A 19,264-nucleotide genomic window follows, 5' to 3' on the forward strand; every position below is an offset into this window, starting at 1 on the left:
CAGGGTGCCCAAACTTTTGCTTCGGGCCCTTTTCCTTTTTTGTTATTTTGAAACTGTATAAAGGTGGAAATAAAAAAGTAATCTTACTAAAAATATTAAAGAAATGTGTCATCTTTAACTTAATGCCTTTTGGAAATCAGGTCATCTTTTACTCACTTAGCTATTCACAGTTACAGAAATTTTGACCTGGGGTGCCCAAACTTTTGCATGCATACATACACACACACACATAAAAAACACTGAAACAATTACAGTTACGGGAACATGTTCTAGTAACTTTGGCAGTATTATTTAAAAAAAACTGCATATTCTTAACATAAGGTGATGCACGCGTGAAAAAGAGTGAGCATGAGCTGACAAAATGAAGAGAGATGATAAAAAAAAGGCAGATAAAGCACAAGAGCACATAGAAGAGAGACTGGAAGAATCAAAGGCAAAGAACACATTCAAACAGCACAAGACAACAATGGAAGAGTAACAAGGGAGAAGGCAAATATAAGGATGCAAGATGATCAAGAGACAGAAGACCAGTGACAGAACACCTCTGGCAAAGAGAAAAATCAACAAACACATTGAGGCAAGTGAAAATGAATGATTATACATGTAAATATAAACAATCACATATCAGAGCACATGGGTACTTTAAAATAGTATGGATATTAGCAGGTCTTAGAGATGGATCAGAAGAAAATAAAAGGAAGATTTTATAGACAAAAGGGTTAAACAGCCAAAAGCACAAGGATTAATGTTTGGAGTGAAACAAAATTTGAAAGCAAAACAAAATCATGCAAGAATTTTATAAACAGGTTTGACAAAATTCAATATCTTCACAGATAATATCAACATTTAGTTAAGCATTTATTTTGTTTCTTCCCTAAATCAATTGGTCTCTGAGAGAGGCAAGAGAGATTGCTGGAGCCTTGACAGAAATCTTTGTATCCTCTTTAGCCACAGGCAAGGTCCCAGAGGACTGGAGGGTAGCCAATGTTGTTGTGTTGTTTAAGAAGGACAACAGAGACAAAGCAGGAAATTATAGGCCGGTGAGCTTACATCAGTGGTAGAAAATTATTGGAGAAGATTCTTAGGGATACAATCCAGTTGCATCTGGAAAAGCATGAACTTGTTAGGGATAGTCAGCATGGCTTTGTGTGCAGGGAGGTCATGACTTACAAACTTGATTGATTTTTTTTGAGGAGGTGACAAAGATGATTGATGAGGGTAGGGCAGTTGGTGTTGTATACATGGACTTTAGTAAAGCTTTTGATAAAGTCCCTCATGGTAGGCTGACCCAGAAGATTAAGGTGCCTCAGAGGGGCATTATGACTGGAGGTCTGTGACCAGTGGTGTTCCGCAAGGATCAATGCTGGGACCTCTGTTATTTGTGATACATATGATAGGGGAAAAAATGTAGATGGGCTGATTAGTAAGTTTGCAGACGACATGAAAATTAACAGAATTGTGGATATCAAGGAAGGTGGTCAAAGGATACAGCAGAATATAGACCAGCTGAAAATGTGGGCAGATAAATGGCAGAAGTGGTTTAATCCAGACAAGTGTGAGGTGTTGCACTTTTGGAGGTTAAATGTAAGAGAAAAGAATACAGTAAATGGCAGGATGCTTAGAAGCATTGAAGTACAGAGGGATGGTAGGGTGCTTTCTATAGCTCCCTGAAAGTGACAACACAAGGAGATAGGGTGATAGAGAAGATGTCCAGTACACTTGCCTTTATTGGTCAAGCTGTTGAGTATAAAAGTCAGGAAGTCATGCTGCAGCTGTACAAAACTTTAGTTAGGCCATATTTGGAGTATTGTGTGCAGTTCTGGTCGCAGCATTAGCTGAAGGATGTGCAGGCTTTGTAGAGCTTACAGAAGAGGTTCACCAGGATGTTGCCTGGATTATACAGTATTAGCAATAAGGAAAGGTTGGACAAACTTGGATTGTTTTTTCTGGAACGTCTGAGGCTGAAGGGCGACCTCAGGGAAGTACATAAAATTCTGAGAGGCATAGATAGGGTAGACTGTCACCCAGGGTGAAAATGTCAAATACTAGAGGGCATAGCTTTAAGGTGAGAAGGGGAAATTTAAAGAAAATTTATGAGGCAAGTTTTTTTTAAAAAACAGAGTGCCTGGAACAGGCATTTAGATAGGCACACGAACAGGCAGGGAATGGGCATGTTCGGCATAGACATCGTGGGCCAAAGAACCTGTTCCTGTGCTGTAATATTCTATGTTCAGGATTACACACAATTTGGTACTGCAACAATCAGAAAACTAATAATATTGAAGGTTAGCCATCCATTGTAATAAACATAATTATATGGGATTATCTTTTTTCCCCCCATTTTAATCCAATGTTCTGTGTCACTGGTGTAAACATCACCAACAGCTTGTCCTGGTCCAACCACGTGGACGCTATGGCCAAGAAAGTACACCAGTGCCTTTACTTCCTCAGAAGGCTAAGGAAATTCAGCACGCTCCCGTTGACCCTCACCAATTTTTATAGGGGCACCACAGAAAGCATCCTATCCAGATGCAAAGTTTGGTATGGCAACTGCTTCTCCCAAGACTGCAAGAAATTGCAGAGAATTGTGGACACAGCTCAATCGATAACGAAAACCAGCCTCCCCTCCCTGGACTCTGTCTACACTTCCTGCTGCCTCAGGAAAGCAGCCAGCATACTCAAAGACCCCTTTCACCCTGGACATTCTCTCTTCGTCCCCTCCCATTGGGCAAAAGATATAAAAGCTTGAAAACACGCACCACCAGGCCCAGGGGCATTTTCTATCCCTCAATTATAAGACTCTTGAATGGACTTGTTGTACGATAAAGATGAAATCTTGACCTCACAATCTACCTCGTCATGGCCTTGCAGCTTATTGTCTACCTGCACTGTACTTTCTCTGTAACTGTAACACTATATTCTGCATTTTGTTACTGCTCTTCCCTTTGTACTGCCTTGATGTACTTACGTTTTGAAATTATCTGTATGGATGGCATGCAAAACAAAGTTTTTCATTGTATCTCTGTACATGTGACAATAATAAACCAATTACCAATTAAGACTAGACACCTGAATGATGCTCAGAATAAATTGCTCAGTTTCATCCTGGAGCAGGTAGGTCCAATCAGACAATTAAAAACTTGCTCCATTCATTGCACTTTATTGGTGATGACAATATTTTTTCCATTTGTTGAAGGAGGCAAAAATCAGTATTTCTCAATGTTCACTGACAAAAACTGAATCTTATCAAGCCTATTTATAAAATCACTGGTTCAGTCTCAACCTCACCTAAAGTTTTGTGGAAAAAAAAGACACCAACATTTCAGAAACAAATGAAAGCATTGCAAGGAGTATATGGGCATTTTACCAGAATGTTACCAAGCATGAGGATTTTAATTATGAAAAATGAATGGAAATATTAGGAGTGTTTTCCTTGGACAGTGACAAAGGGGTGACCTAATAAAATTGACAAGGCAGTGAAAAATTATTTCTTATGGCGAGTGGGTCTATAACCAGACATAACAGAATTAAAATTATTGGCAGGGCATGTGAGTAGATGAGAAAATATGTTTTCGTTCAAGGTAGAAGGAGCGGAGCGAGGAAGTTAATCAGGGGTAATATCGTAGCTTTAGAAAGGCAGGACATCATAGAAGTGTGCATCAGTGTGGGTGGAAGTCAGAAACAGGAAGGGAGCAATCCTTCTGTTGGGAGTATTCTGTAGGTCCCCAAATATCCATTGAGACACTGAGGAGCGGATAAGTAGGCAGATTTTGGGAAGGTGCAAAAATAACAGGGTTGTTGTCATGGATGACTTCAAATTCCCTAATATTGATTGGTGCCTCCTTAGTGCAAAAGGTTTAGATGGGGCAGAATTTGTTAGGTATGTACAGGAAGGATTCCTGACACAGTATGTAGATAGGCTGACCAGAGAGGCTATGCTGGATCTGGTATTAGGCAATGAACCTAGTCAGGTGAAAGACCTCTTGGTGGGCGAGCATTTCGGGGATAGTGACCATAACTCCCTGACTTGTAGCATAGCCACGGACAAAGACAGGAGCAGACATTACGGGAAAATATTTAATTGGGGGAGGGCATATTACAATGGTATTAGGCAAGAACTTGGGAGCGCAAACTGGGAACAGATGTTCTCTGGTAAATGCACCACAGAAATGTGGAGGTTGTTTGGGGACCACTTACATGGGGTTCTAGATAGGTTTGTCCCATTGAAACAAGGGAAATATGGTAGGTGAAGGAACCATGGTTAACAAGAGAGGTGGAAGGTTTAGTCAAGAGGAAGGAGGAAGCATATTTAAGGTTTGGGAAGCAAAAATCAGATAGGGCTCTTGAGAGTTATAAGGTAGCCAAGAAGGAGCTTAAGGGACTTAGGAGCTAGAAGGGGACACAAGAAGGCCTTGGCAAGTAGGGTTAAGGAAAACCCTAAGGCGTTCTACGTGTAGGTGAGGAACAAGAGGATGACTAGGGTGAGGGTAGGACCGCTCAGTGATAAGCGGGGAAAATGAATCTGGAGGCGAAGGAGGCAGGGGAGGTTCTAAATGAATATTTTGCTTCAGTGTTCACTAGGGAGAGGGACTTAGACAAATGTGAGGTTAACATAGAACAGGCAAATGTGTTGGAGCATGTCGACGTTAAGAAAGAAGCAGTGTTGGAGCTACTAAAAAGCATTAGGATAGATAAGTCTCCGGGGTCAGACAGGATATACCCCAGGTTACTACAGGAAGCGAGGGAAGAGATTGCTGGAGCGTTAATGATGATCTTTGAATCCTCCCTGGCCACAGGTGTGGTACCAGAGGATTGGAGGATGGCAAATGAACTTGAAGGGAGAGTACATGATTAATGGCAGGATTCTAAGCAGTGTGGAGGAACAGGGTCCAAGTACATAGATCCCTCAAAGTTGCTGCACAAGTGGATAGGGCAGTTAAGAAGGCGTACGGTGTGCTGGCCTTTATTAGCCGGGGCATTGAGTTCAAGAGCCGAGAGGCAATGTTGCAGCTCTATAAGACTCTGGTTAGACCACACTTGGAACATTGTGTTCAGTTCTGGTCACATTATAGGAAGGACGTGGAAACTTTGGAGAGGGCGCAGGGGAGATTTTCAAGGATGCTACGTGGGCTGGAGAGTATGTCTTATGAGGAGAGGTTGAGCGAGTTAGGGGTTTTCTCTTTGGAGCGATGTTGGATGAGAGGAGACTTGATAGACGTATATAAGATTATGAGAGGCATAGACAAAGTTGACAGCCAGCATCTTTTCCCCAGGGAGGCAATGGCCAATACTAAAGGTCACCCGTTTAAAGTGCGTGGCGGAAAGTTCAGGTAGGTTTTGTTTTTACTCAGAGAGTGGTGGGTGCCTGGAATGCACTGCTGGGGGTGGTGGTAGGGGCCAGTACGATAGGGTATTTTAAGAGACTATTCAATAGGCACATGGATGAAATAAAAATAGAGGGTTATGGGAGGTGAAGTAGAAAAGTGGAAAGACTGAATGGGGATAAGGTTCATATAGGTCGGCACAACATCGTGGGCAGAAGGACCCGTACTGTGCTGTACTGTTCGATGTTGTCAGGACTGGAAACACTCAACGGGTCAGGCAGCGTCTGTTGAAAGAGAAATATTTAATGTTTCAGTCTGGGACCTTTTGTCAGAACTTTTGCAGTTCTGATGAACAGTCTCAGACCAGAAATGTTAACCGTTGGCCTTTCCACAGATGCTGCCTGACCTGCTGAGTATTTCCAGTATTTTCTGCTTTTATTTCAGATTTCCAGCATCTACAGTTCTTTGTATTTTCATTGTCAGCATGTGGTATACTTGATCCTGAAAAGATGGTGTACAGCTAATTCTATCAACAATTTCAAAATAAGTATAATGAGAAAACTCAAAAGACCCCCCCTGAACATGACAAATGGGCTCATTCTATGCTGGAAGTCTCGGATATCAAAACATACAGAAACAGGGAAAGACAAAAGGGAAATTGATGAGCGCAGTATACCAGATAGCACTGGGACCTGGCTCATACCTTGCGTTTACCGCCCCACCCCAGAACACCCTATGATTGCACTCAACTTTCACAGATGCATTGCTTTCAATCCCATTGTCACAACCCTTCTGAAAGGTGGAATGGTCTACAAATGGCAACCAGGCTGCCGGTGGAAGAAACAAAGACTCCATTTACTCAGTTCTTCAAGCCTTATGGCAGCTCATGCTGTCAAAGCCCTTTCTCATTGTTTCTAAACCACTGATGATCAGCTGCATTTAAGAATGGAAAAACAATTAAACCTTAAAAATGGTTAACAAATTAAAAATAAATTCACTTAAAAATATTAAAATTAATTAATATTAATACATTTAATATGAAGTTAAAAAATACACCACTTGCCTTCTAAATGAAGGAATGGGGCTCTGCTAGATGTGCCAGTTATGGCTAGCATAAAGCTGAGGAGTCAGATACAAAGTATATTATGGAACACCCCTCAACCTATTGGAAACTGTGAAGTTGATAGCCAGCAATCAGCATGATCCAGCCAAATGGGATTGCCTTAAACAATCAGCTATCAATATCATTCTCAATCTCCTCTGAGCAACTAGTTAATATCTGTGACTGGTTAGACATAATACTTTAAGTTCACTTTCTCAAAGCTGTAATGTTATTTTCCTAACATTTTCATTCTGTACTTGCACCATATGCACAGAGTACAAATCAACCAAGGTTATTGCTGGAATAAAAAAAAGGCAAGAATTGTAAATAAAAGAATAAATGCACAAGTCAGTCAATATTAGGTGTTCCGATGAAGGTCCTCATTTGAAAAAAACATACCAATTCAAGTCTTCAAGAAACGATCGACTAGTTGTAGATTTCCACTACTTTCTGTAATGTCATATGGTTGGAACAAATGTGATGTTCAGATCTTATCCAGATTATTGCATGCAAGGAATTCAAGTTATAACGAAGTCTTAAAAAAAAGGACTGTCTGCTAATGGAAAAGCTGTACAAGAACCTGGTTAAAAATTATCATTAGGGGAACAGACAAAATTTTAAACCAGTTGTTCTAACGTCAAGGAACACAAGTTAAAAATTAGGAAGTAGTCAGGACTCCAGTACTCAAAAGTCACCCAGAGTTGTGAGATGCTATCTGGAATGGTTATTGCAGCAGAAAGTATAGTCGAACTCAAATGAAAGAAGAATTTAGTGCTATTCTGAAAGAGTGGGAAAGTGAGTTGATCTGGTCTTTTCATTGACATTAATACATTTAATCCTTCATATAATTTAGCAGATTGTTTGTTGTTTTCCTGCTCTGGAAAGAAATTTATTCAGCTGACACTTAGCAACTTTTTTGTTCTTCCAATGACAATTTCACCACAGGGCTTATCTGCTTTCTGCTCTTCCAATCGTTTTCCTTCCCCAATAAGTGAGGATTCTATTCTGATGTTTTGGTACTTATCCCCAACGGTTTTTATATACAGCAAACTATGAGATTGTTGGATGAATCCTGTCCACACAATCCAGGAAGAGATACTGAATAAAAATCAAAAAGGCAGAATCCCAGCCAACTCTCAAATCTCCTACCAATAAACAAAACTAAACAGTCACAATCATTTCACTGTCCTACCTAATCTCTGCACCCCACATAAAACTACTAAGTTTATAAAGTAAGGCTGAAAATTCCCAATTTCTTTGTGAAATTATTCTAAGTTACGATCCACAACTCATTCCTCTTTTTTAGTGTCTAAACCTGCATTGGAGCTTTCAGAAATTTGAGATTAAGGCCTGTCCCCTGAGAACAAAGCTCCCATGACCAGGAAAGAATGGGTTTCAGCGTCAGCTGTGACCAGTCATTAAACTAGTGGTCACAGCTATAAGGAGGAAGCATCTGACATTCTGCACTTTACAGCTAGATAATTATAAGTGCCAGAAACACAGCTGCTCCCCAAAATTCACACAATTGCTACTTTTGCGCAGTCCAATTAAAGTCAAAGAATTCCCTAATAATATGCAGATCCAAAATACAAACCAGATGCCACACCTAAACAAAAGAAATGTATTCAAAACGAAAACAAAGACTTTAAATTACATATTCCTGCAGATGGAAACCCTAGTGAGGTTGCAGTTGTCATCCCGTCAATATCATAATTACATTTTCTTTAAAAATATTTACTCCCTTGAGATCTGTATCAACAATGCCAGTTGTGCTAAAATAAAATAATCTACTGATCTCTAAGGTTAATTAGGGTCACAGCAGTAATGTTACTGTTACAGTTGACTATTTTGCACATCGTTGAAGGATTCTTATTCTGCGTTGTGTATTTTGGCAAGAACAATTTACAAACCGCAATCGTCTGAATCTAAAAACGGGACAGGGTTGTTTTCTTCACATAACTCAGTCACAATGTGTAAACTGGATACGGGAATATAGATGACACTAGCACAAAGGGGTTCTGTGCAGCTGGCTCTGGTTGGGATTTAGTACAGCGCTTGTCGAAAGACTGAAAGACAAACTTGGACAGGGTTGATTTCCTCAAAAGGAGTTCCCGAAGTTACTGAGAAAAACGACAGATGGTAAATTGTGCGGTCAGTGAAAAGCCATCTCCCCACTACTGAATGTGCAAATCAGTGCTGTTAGATACACCTCGCTATTATACACAGAGGTTAAACTTGGACATTAACTTGACCAAAAGTGATCGAAGAAACCATAAACACTACAAAACTGCAGGGAAGGACATTCCACTTCATCTTGGCAAGGAAAAAAAAATCTGGAAGGGAGTTATCGGCTGAAACAATTCACATAAAGAAAGGATCGGGTCAGTCTCCGGGCTGCAGCAGCGGCCGTGCGGTGGGGAGGCGAGCTGAGCCCAGCCGGGGGCGGCGAGCGGAACACTTTCCGGGCATAAACAGGGCGACAAAAGCAAAACCCTTCCATCCTCACTCCGCCTCGCCACCAAATCACAATCACTCCGGAGCGCTGGAGGAGGGGAGGGAGGTAAACACCTCACACGCAAACACCTGGTGCAAAGTCCGCCGGACGGGAGGCCGGTGCAGCGCGGAGTTGGCGCCCGAGTCTCACCTGCGCTCATGCTGCGGGGCTGCCGTGCCCGGGCGCTGCCTACCGCTCCACGTCCTCCGCCTGCTTCCCAGCCATCCGCACCTACTCCTCGTACAACAAGACTCCCTCACCCCCTAACCGGGCGACACGGTTACCGTGCAGCGGGAGGCGATGCGCGGCGACGGGAATTGGAGACCAAGTACATTCGGCGCACGGCGCTGAAGGTGATCCCGGTCCGAACCCCTCGCCGCCGCCGTTGCTCGCCTCGAGCCCCCTCTCCCGCCTCCCGCTCGCGCTGCGCCCTCTGCAGCCCAACCGCCAGCCTTCCCCGGCACGAGCCTTCCTTCTGACGTCAACCCCACCCACCCGTCAACGCCAGAAGCAAGCGAGCGTTTGCGTCCTTCGGTCCTTCCCCCCTCCCCTCCCCGCCCGAAGCATCGCGGGACTCGTAGTTTTCCTCTCCTCCCATTTCTCCCCCTCTGCTTCTGACGCAGGGCAACCGTCGGACTACAGTTCCCACAATGCTGAGCGCCGCATTCAATCCGATTTAAATGGCGGACGGCAATGGGCGAAGAGTTTGATGAGGAGCTGGTGCTGGAGGTGAGTGGATGTTGTGCCTACTGTTATCCGAGTTATGGGTTTCTTTATCGAGTAAATGATATTTATTCTTTTAGATTCTGGTGCATTCGTATGATAGCTTCCTGCTATGACCCGAACTTCATATTGCCAAGCTTGACTGATCTGTTATTTTGCTTTAATCTTGGCGGTTACTTCACGTGTCTTGTTATATTTGGCAGAATGAAGGGTTTAACGTTTTTTTTAAAATGACCAAGGGTCTTCAACCTGAAACATTAGCTCTGTTTCTCTTTCCACAGATGCTGCCTGACCGGTTGAGTGTTTCCAGCATATGCTGTTTTTGTTAGGGATTTAGGTACTCTACAGAAAAAATACATTGGCATTGCAAAAGTTTGGGCACCCCTGGTCAAAATTTATGTTACTGTGAATAGCTAAGTGAGTAGAAGCTGAACTGATCTCCAAAAGTCATAAAGTTAAAGATGAAACATTCTTTTCAACATTTTAAGTAAGATTAGTGTATTATTTGTGTTCTGTACAATTTTAGAGTGGAAAAAGGAAAGGAGCACCATGCAAAAGTTTGGGTACCCTAAGATTTGAGCTCTCGGATAACTTTTACCAAGGTCTCGGACCTTCATTAGCTTGTTAGGGCTATGGCTTGTTCACAGTCATTGTTAGGAAAGGCCAGGTGATGCAAATTTCAAAGCTTTATAAATATGCTGACTCAAACTTTGTCCCAACAATCAGCAGCCATGGGTTCCTCTAAGCAGCTGCCTAGCACTCTGAAAATTAAAATGATGCCCACAAAGCAGGAGACGGCTATAAGAAGATAGCAAAGTGTTTTCAGGTAGCCGTTTCCTCAGTTCGTAATGCAATTAAGAAATGGCAGTTAACAGGAATGGTGGAGGTCAAGTTGAGGTCTAGAAGACCAAGAGAACTTTCCGAGAGAACCGCTCGTAGGATTGCTAGAAAGGCAAATCAAAACCCCCGTTTGACTGCAAAAGACCTTCAGGAAGATTTAGCACACTCTGGAGTGGTGATGCACTGTTCTACTGTGCAATGACACCTGCAAAATATGACCTTCGTGGAAGAGTCTTCAGAAGAAGACCTTTCCTGTTCTCACCACAAAATTCAGCGTCAGAAGTTTGCAAAGGAACATCTAAACAAGCCTGATGCATTTTGGAAACAAGTCCTGTGGACTGATGAAGTTAAAATAGAACTTATTGGCTGCAATGAGCAAAGGTATGTTTGGAGGAAAAAGGGTGCAGAACTTCATGAAAAGTACACCTCTCCAGCTGTTAAACATGGGGGTGGCTCAATTGTGCTTTGGGCTTGTGCCAGTGGCACGGGGAACATTTCCACTGGTAGAGGGAAGAATGAATTCAATTAAGTACCAGGAAATTCTGGAAGCAAACATCACACTGTCTGGGGAAAAAAAAAGCTAAAAATGAAAAGAGGATGGCTTCTACAACAGGATAACGATCCTAAACACACCTCAAAATCCACAATGGACTACCTCAAGAGGCACAAACTGAAAGTTATGCCATGGCCCTCACAGTCTCCCGGCATAAACACCATCAAAAATCTGTGGATAGACCTCAAAAGAGCAGTGCATGCAAAACTGCCCAAGAATCTCACAGGACTAGAAGACTTTTGCAAGGAAGAATGGGCAAAAATCCCCCAAACAAGAATTGAAAGACTCTTAGCTGGCTACAGAAAGCGTTTACAAGCTGTGATACTTGCCAAAGGGGGTGTTACTAAGTACTGACCATGTAGGTGCCCAAACTTTTGCTTTGGGCCCTTTTCCTTTTTTTGTTACTTTGAAACTGTAAAAGATGGAAATGAAAAACTAATCTTGCTTAAAATATTAAAGGAATGTGTCATCTTTAACTTTATGCCTCTTGGAAATCAGGTTATCTTTTACTCGCTTAGCTATTTACAGTAACAAATTTTGACCAGGGTACCTGAACTTTTGCATGCCACTGTAACTCTCATTGAATGATAATAAGCTAAAGGAAAACATTGCTAGTTTTTATTGTCTATTTTCTTTTAAAAGTCAGTATTTTTGAGTGTCGGGCAGCTGTTTGGTATCAAAAGCAGAAATTGTAGGTCAATGATGTATATTTGCAGGAAATAACAAATAGTTTGGGAAAATAAATAGCAATTCCTAGGATTTTTGAAAAAAGAATTCAAAAATAACTTTCAATGTCTTTTTTTCTCCCTTTGGCTTGATGAGCCTTGCTCTTGTTTATGGAAGTTGGAATGTGGGATGCTGTTGAGGAGAGCAATGGAATATTTAAGTTTGAAGGTAGAAAAGCTGAACATTTCAATGGCATGTAAGCTGAGGCAGGTTGGTCAGAGGATGTAGAGAATGGTTAAGTTGAAAGATTTGAGATGGAATGAATATATATTTGGATAATCTCTACAAGCCAGTTTGCTGTCCATGTGAAGTATTAATGTTTCTTGCTGGCCTCAAATGAAGCTCCCTACATTGATCAGAGGACAGATTTGAGTGAGATCTTCCCTCTCTTCCAGTGGGATATCTGTTATCCAGCAGTTGGTTTGTTATTTGGCTAGCTAAGTATCCAATCGCAGTAAAGAATTCCCAGAACTGGAAAGTGTTTGTATCTACTGCAAGAGTGCTAAATGAGAAATGGAATACAATCAAGCTTCTACTTTGTGTTTTATCACAAGGGATTTTAAAAGAAATTCTTTATTTTGTAATTCATATGGGAATTACAAAATCTTTTTAAGGGATAAATAGTTTGCTAAACAGCAATAATTGCTTCTTACTCTTAAACTTGTCTAAATCTTGTGGAACTGAGTGTAAGATTTTTTTTTCTGTATATTTTATAATGAACTAATTTGTAGGTTGCTTCACCACATGTCCGTTCAGGTGTCTCTTTGGCTCAGCCATGCTGACCAAGATGTTTATTCAAGCTAGTCCTATTTGCCTGTGCTTGGTACCAATCCTTGTGGCACACCATTAGTCACAGGCCTCTAATCTGAATAGTGGCTCTCTATAACCACTCTCTGTCTCCTTCCACCAAGCCAATTTTGTATCCAGTTGGCTAGCTCATCATGTTATCTAACCTTCCAGATCAGCCTACCATGCGGGACCTCTTCAAAGCAATAGCACATTGTTATTTATTTGGAATTAAAATGTCTTCTATCATAATCCTATTTGTATATACTGTAGGAATAATGTGTAAAATAGATATTCATTTTTTACAAGTGTATTTAAAAAGTTTGACCGCAAAACTTTCCAAAACTGGACCATTCTTGGCCTGTAGTTTCAGACTGAATATAGTGCTTTCAGACTGAATATAGTGCTTTCAGACTGAATATAGTGCTTTCAGACTGAATATAGTGCTTTCAGACTGAATATAGTGCTTTCAGTTTTATTGCAATGTTTTAACAGTTCAGTCAGTGAGCAAATCCTTAGATTTGCATTTTTCAGGTACTTTTGGTAAGTAATCGCCAACATTTTAATTATATTGCAGATGAATAACTGAAATAAAAATGCAAGAAAACAAAACATCTGTGGCAAAGACAAGCAATGGCCTTTCAGCAGAAATGGAAGATGTTTGAGATTAACAGCTTTTTAAAGAAGTTCAGAACCAGAAAGGAATGGGTGGGCATGGCTAATGAGGGAAGCAGTAAAAAGGGGGGGAAAAAATTCCTGTGACTGTGATTTAAATGAGGGAAGGGATGGCAGAGCAAGGCAAAAGCTGGTGAGGGCAGAGTAGGAAACAAAAAATGCTGAGTTATATTGATACTTGTGCAAAAGGTTCGATCGCTTTTAAATTGTATGTCAGGAATGGTACTGCAGGTAATTCCCTAATATGCAGCATAAGGCTACCCAATCAGGAGGGTTGCCACAGCTGAACCTACTTGGTAAGGATTTTTTAATCACTGTACCATTCTCTTTATATTTTTCTTTAATCTAGCTGCAATATAGGAAATTGTCACAATTATTGTTACCTCTCATAACAAAGAACAGCAATGAAGCCACCACCTCTTGTGGTTCAACAGACATCTCACTGCGTCACATATAGCTGGTCGACAGAAGCTACCAGAATCTTAACTGAAACAGCCATGTAAATAAAAAGGCTGCAAGAGTAGCTCTGACACTTGATATTCTGTGATGAGGGAATCCCTATTCCCCAAAGTCTTAAAAGCATCAACAAGGCATAGGAAGGAATGTGATGGAAAACTGTTTATTTACCTGGATAAATTTGGTTTCGTAAGGTTCCAAAACAACTAGGACAAAATTGCCCATTTGATTAGCATCCCATTCATCCTGTTCTCCAACACTAGAGAAACCATGCTGCAGTAGGTGTTGTCAACAAAATGTACTATAGCAATTCTCAGAGTCTTTGATGCCACCAGGAAGACAATGACTACTTCCATCTTGAAGGACAAGGGCTCCAGGTGCATAGAATCACCACTACTTCCAAGGCCCTGGGCAAGCTACATACCATACTGATCTGTTGGGCCAAAATCCTGAAACCTCTACCACAACAGCACTGTGGGAGTACCTTTAACCATAAGGATGCAGTGGTTCAAGAAGGCAGATCAACACTGTGCTCAAGGGTAAACAAGGATGGGTGCTGAATGCTGGCCTTGCTCACATCACAAAAAGAAAAGAGAAGTTCCTTCATGCTTTAATTCTTTTTTTTAAACAAAAAGCACCCAATGCTGACCTGATCACTTTGGATTAATACCATGCAGAGGACTTTTTTTTGTATAGGTGATCTAAATTTGATTTTCCACAGACAAGTTCCAATTTCCTTGTTTCCCATGTCACTTTTACCTGGGGTAGCAGTTACATAAATTATCCAGCTCAAGATCAAATCCTCAACATTTGATATTTTCTAAGTATCCTGCTCAGGCTCCCCAGTAATAACATTTGATAACTTTTTTTTGCCATTTGGGTGTTTTGTTTTGATTAGAATCTTGACTATCTGCCTTCTCATCAAATCTTGGATTCTTTTTGTTGGAAATGGATTTGGTTATCTCTAGCTCATAGGAAACATTACAAAATTATATAATTATCCACTTACTATAGTTCCAATTTGTATTTCCTTGTACTTGAAACTTTTTTGTCAGGCTGATTCTGTTGTTTAAATCAACTTTGATCACTTTCATAACCTTTGCAGGTGTTAGTTTATCTTTTTTTGTATCCAAAAGGAGTTTCTGATGTCCTGCTTTTGTTCCATTGAACCCCTATGCAAGCTTGAGAAACAATACCACAACTTCTAACCAAGTACATTCTGGATTTAACGTGAAATTTGACAGTTCAGATAATCAGCAGTCCCATCTTTTGTATCTCTAATTTGTAGTCTTCCCTTTTCTGCTGGTAGTTTTGCACATTTGCCTTTTCCAGGTGCCTTTTGTTATGCACAAATACATTTACCATCACTTTTCACCAGGTTGCTTAATCAGGTCATTTAATTTTTCCTGTGACAGCTTCCCTTTTTATTTGCTCTTCCCTCTCCTTAATTTAAAACTTGTTTTATTTTTAACTTTCCCAGTTCTGAAGAAAGGTCATATTGAAGTGTAGCTCTGTTTCTCTCCAGGTGTTGTTGAATTATTTCTGGCATTTTTCTGTACTTTCAGGTTGGTTATATTGGTTATGCGAAATAGTTAATTCTTTTAGGAGGTTTGCAGTTCACTTTTAAGAATTCTAGTTTTAGTAGTTTAACTTGAAGTTGCTTGGCATTTTTAAACCTGTAGCTACAAACTTTGAAAGTTGTCCAGTTTGATGAAACTGGCAGGGAATTGCAAGAATGTGCAAGTATTGTATATAAAGCCATAATAGAGATGCAAAAAGTGCAAGTGGAATTCTGTGACTGTCAAATGATACTGTCTAATAGCCTCTGGTCCAGTTGCATCTTGTGCTTGTTTGCTGCTTTTTAGAAGTTTTCTTCTTTTTTTCTTTAAAAAAAAGCTCAACCTTGGATGTGGTGCAGAAAAACAAGCCACATGTGTATTCAATATTGAGGAATGAGTGCTTCAGCTATCAGAGGATGCATGTAGCAGATACTAAATTGATGGATGAAAAACACTCTATGCAGAATAGGCTATTTATAAAGTACCTCCTCAAATTAAAAGCTGAATTTCAAAAAGGTAATATAGGTACAAACTACTAAAATGATATATTGATGGGAAATGTATCTCATTAGATTGTTCCTTAGAGATTTTTGCCTCTATCTTTATTTATGAACCCTGGGGGTGCTCTCCCCTCCACCCCTGCATATCTGCCTATCACTATCTCTTGCCTGCATTTGCCCACCCTGCCTCCCCTCTTTTGTCCACCTATCACTGCTCTATTTCTTTTCTCCCCCACCCACGCCCTATAGTATTGGGCTTCCCCCTTTCCTATCTTCAGTTCTGAAGAAGGGTCCTGACTCGCAACATTGACCGTCTGTTTCTCCACGGATGCTGCCTGGCCTGCTGAGTTCCTCCAGCATCTTTTTGTTTTTTCATCTAGATTCCAGCATCTGTAGTCCTTTATTTCTCTAGTTTCTCTGGGGGTGCTGTGATTGGGCTATGTATTTCCTTGGGAGCATTGGCTTCCTCTGTTACTTCTCAGTGTGATTTTTATTTTTCTCTTACCATTTCAGTTAGCAGTTTCATGCATTCTTCTGAGGTACACTACTTTCATTAAATATTGTTTTCTAATATGCCATGTTGGATAATTAGTTTCCATCACACACTTGCAAATATTGGTCTTGGAAAAATTAGATCTAAAATAATTATTGCACTAAATAGTGAATAGGCCAGCAAGTCTGAGGTGCAAGTACCATTGGAACTTAAGCACAACTCTAAAAATAACATTCCAGAAGCATTTTCCCCCTCTATATGGAAGACCATTTTAGAGTTGTACAGCATGAAAACAGGCCCTTCAGCCAACTGGTCCACACTGACCAAGATGCCCCATCCAAGCTAGTCCTATTTGCCAGTGTTTGGCCTATAACCTTCTAAACCTTCCAATCTGTGTACCTGTCCAACTGCCCTTTAAGTGTTATTGTACCTGTCTCAACCACTTCCTCTGGCAGTTCATTCCACATGGATACCACCTTTTTTTTGAAAGAAAAAAGTTTCCCTTCATGTTCCTCTTAAATCTTTCCCTTCTCACCTTAAACCTTTCCCTTCTCACCTTAAACCTATGCCCTATAGTTCTTGATACCCCAACTCTGGGGTGGGGAGGGGGGAGACTGAGTGCCTTCATCTATCTATGCCCCTCAGATTTTATACACCTCTATAAAATCACCTGTCTCCAACACTCTAAGGAATAAAGTCCTAGTCTGTCCAACCTCTCCCCATAACTCAGTCCCTCGAGTCCTGGCAGCATCCTTGTAAATCTTTACTGCACTCTTTCCAGTTTAATAACCTTTCCTACAATGGGGTGACCAAAACTGAACACAGTACTCCAAGTGCAGCCTCACCAGTGTCCTGTACAACTGCACCATGACGTCCCAACTTTTATACTCAATGCCCTGACTGATGAAGGCTAGTATGCCCAAAGCTGCCTTCACCACCCTGTCCACCTGTGACTCCACTTTCAGTGAACCATGTACTCCAAGGTCCCTCTGTTCTACAACACTCCCTGAGGGGCCTTCCATTCACTGAAAGTCCTACCTGGATTTGACTTTCTAAAATGCAACACCTCTCACTTATCCAAATTAAACTCCATTTGCCATTCCTCTGCCCACTTATTTAGCTGATCAAGATCCCCCTGCAGTTTTTGATAATCTTCTTCATTGTCCACTATACCAACTATTTTGGCATCATCTGCAAACTTGCTAACCGTGCCTCTCGCATTCTTATCCAAATCGTTGACATAGATAATAAATGACACCGACTCCTGAGGCACACCACTAGTCACAGGCCTCCAGTCTGAGAAACAACCTTCCACCATCACCCTTTGCTTTCTACCATCAAGCCAACTGTGTATCCAATTAGCCAGCTCTCCCTGGATTCCATGTGATCTATCCTTCCAGAGCAGCCCACCATGTGGAACCTTATCAAAGGCCTTACAAGTCCAGATAAACCACTTCTACCACCCTGCCCTCATCAACTTTCTTGGTCACCTAAACAAAAAAAACATAATCACATTTGTAAGACATGATCTCCCATGCACAAGCCATGCTGACTACTCCTAATCAACCTCTGTTTTTTCCAGATGTACGCAAGTCTTATCCCTCGGAATCCTCTCCAGTAACTTACCCACCACCGATGTTAGACTTACTGGCCTATAGTTTCCAGGTTTTTCGTTGCTGTTCTTCTTAAATAAGTGCACAATATTTGCTACCTTCCAGTCTACCAGCACCTCACCTGTGGCTAACGATGATGCAAATTACCTCAGCCAGGGCTCCTGCATTTCTTCTCTAGCCTACCATGGTGTTCCAGGATAAACCTGGTCAGGTCCTAAAGCTTTATCTGTCTTCGTACCTTTTTAAGACATCCAGCACCTCCTCTCCTGTAAGGTGGATGATCCCCAAGACCTCCCCATTTTCCTAGTTCTGAAGTCTTCATGTCTTTCTCCATGGTAAAAACTGGAGAAATATTCATTAAGGACCTCGCCCCTCCCCTGTGGCTCCACATAAAGGTGTACCCTTTTGTCTTTGAGGGGCCCTATTCTTTCTCTACTTACTCTTCTTCCCTCAATATATTTATAAAATCTCTCTGGATTTTCCTTAATCTTCCCTGCCAAAGCTATCTCATGCCCCCTTTTTGCCTTTCCGATTTCCTTGGATACACTTCCGCATTCCTTGTACTTCTCCAGGGATTCACTTAATCCCAGCTGCCCGTACCTGACCCATGCTGTCTCCTTTTGCCTGGCCAGGGCCTTGATATTCCTCGTCATCCAAGGTTCCCTATTCTTATCAGCCTTGCCCTTCACTCTAACAGGAACATGCAGACTTTCAGCTCTCACTGTCTCACCTTTAACAGCCTCCCGCTTGCCTGTGGTCCCTTTGCCTGCAAACTACCTACTCCAATCAACCTTTGCAAGCTCCTGTCTCATACTGTCAAAACTTGACTTGCCCCAATTTAGAACTTGAACCTGTGGACCAGATCTGTCCCTTTCCATAACTATTTTAAAACTAATGGAACAATGATCACTAGTCCCAAATTGCTCCCCATTGTCACCTCAGTCATGTGCCCCCACCCTATTACCTAAGAGTAGTTCAAGCTTTTCCCTCTCCCTAGTAGGGCCCTCTATGTATTGCCCATGGAAAATCTTCCTGAACACACTTAATAAATTCCACCCCATCTAAGCCCTCAACAGTTTGGCAGTCCCAGTCTCTGTTAGGAAAATTAAAATCCCCTACTATGACAACCCTAATATTCTTGCATCTCTGCACAGTTTCCCTGCGTATTTCTCTTCTAGTTTCTGTTGATTGTTTGGGGGCCTATAGTACAATCCCAACAATTTGATTATCTCCTTGTTTCTCAGCTCCACCTATGGAGCCTCCCTGGATGATCCTTCAGCAAGTTCATCGCTGACTACTGCTGTGACATTCCCTATAATCAAAAATGCAGCTCCCCCTCTCTTTCCTCTCTCTGCCTCTATCCCACCTAAAGCACCTGTGCCCCAGAACATTAAACTGCCAGTCTTGTCCCTCCTTAGCC

General features: G+C 41.4%; 2 protein-coding genes across 2 annotated transcripts in view; one reads left to right on the forward strand and one right to left on the reverse strand.

The window, feature by feature from the left end:
• The window catches only part of fgd6 (FYVE, RhoGEF and PH domain containing 6), a 92,325-nt gene extending 82,908 nt beyond the window's left edge, over nt 1–9,417 (reverse strand). Inside the window, exon 1 of the mRNA XM_052034190.1 lies at nt 9,071–9,417. Coding sequence (XP_051890150.1) covers nt 9,071–9,080 — 10 coding nt within the window. The 5' untranslated portion in view covers nt 9,081–9,417. The remainder of the gene's footprint in view (nt 1–9,070) is intronic.
• A 196-nt stretch (nt 9,418–9,613) lies between these two features.
• The window catches only part of vezt (vezatin, adherens junctions transmembrane protein), an 89,488-nt gene continuing 79,837 nt past the window's right edge, over nt 9,614–19,264 (forward strand). The window contains exon 1 of the mRNA XM_052034117.1: nt 9,614–9,649. Coding sequence (XP_051890077.1) covers nt 9,614–9,649 — 36 coding nt within the window. The remainder of the gene's footprint in view (nt 9,650–19,264) is intronic.

This window comes from Pristis pectinata, chromosome 19 (assembly GCF_009764475.1).
Source record: "Pristis pectinata isolate sPriPec2 chromosome 19, sPriPec2.1.pri, whole genome shotgun sequence".
Lineage (NCBI taxonomy): Eukaryota > Metazoa > Chordata > Chondrichthyes > Rhinopristiformes > Pristidae > Pristis > Pristis pectinata.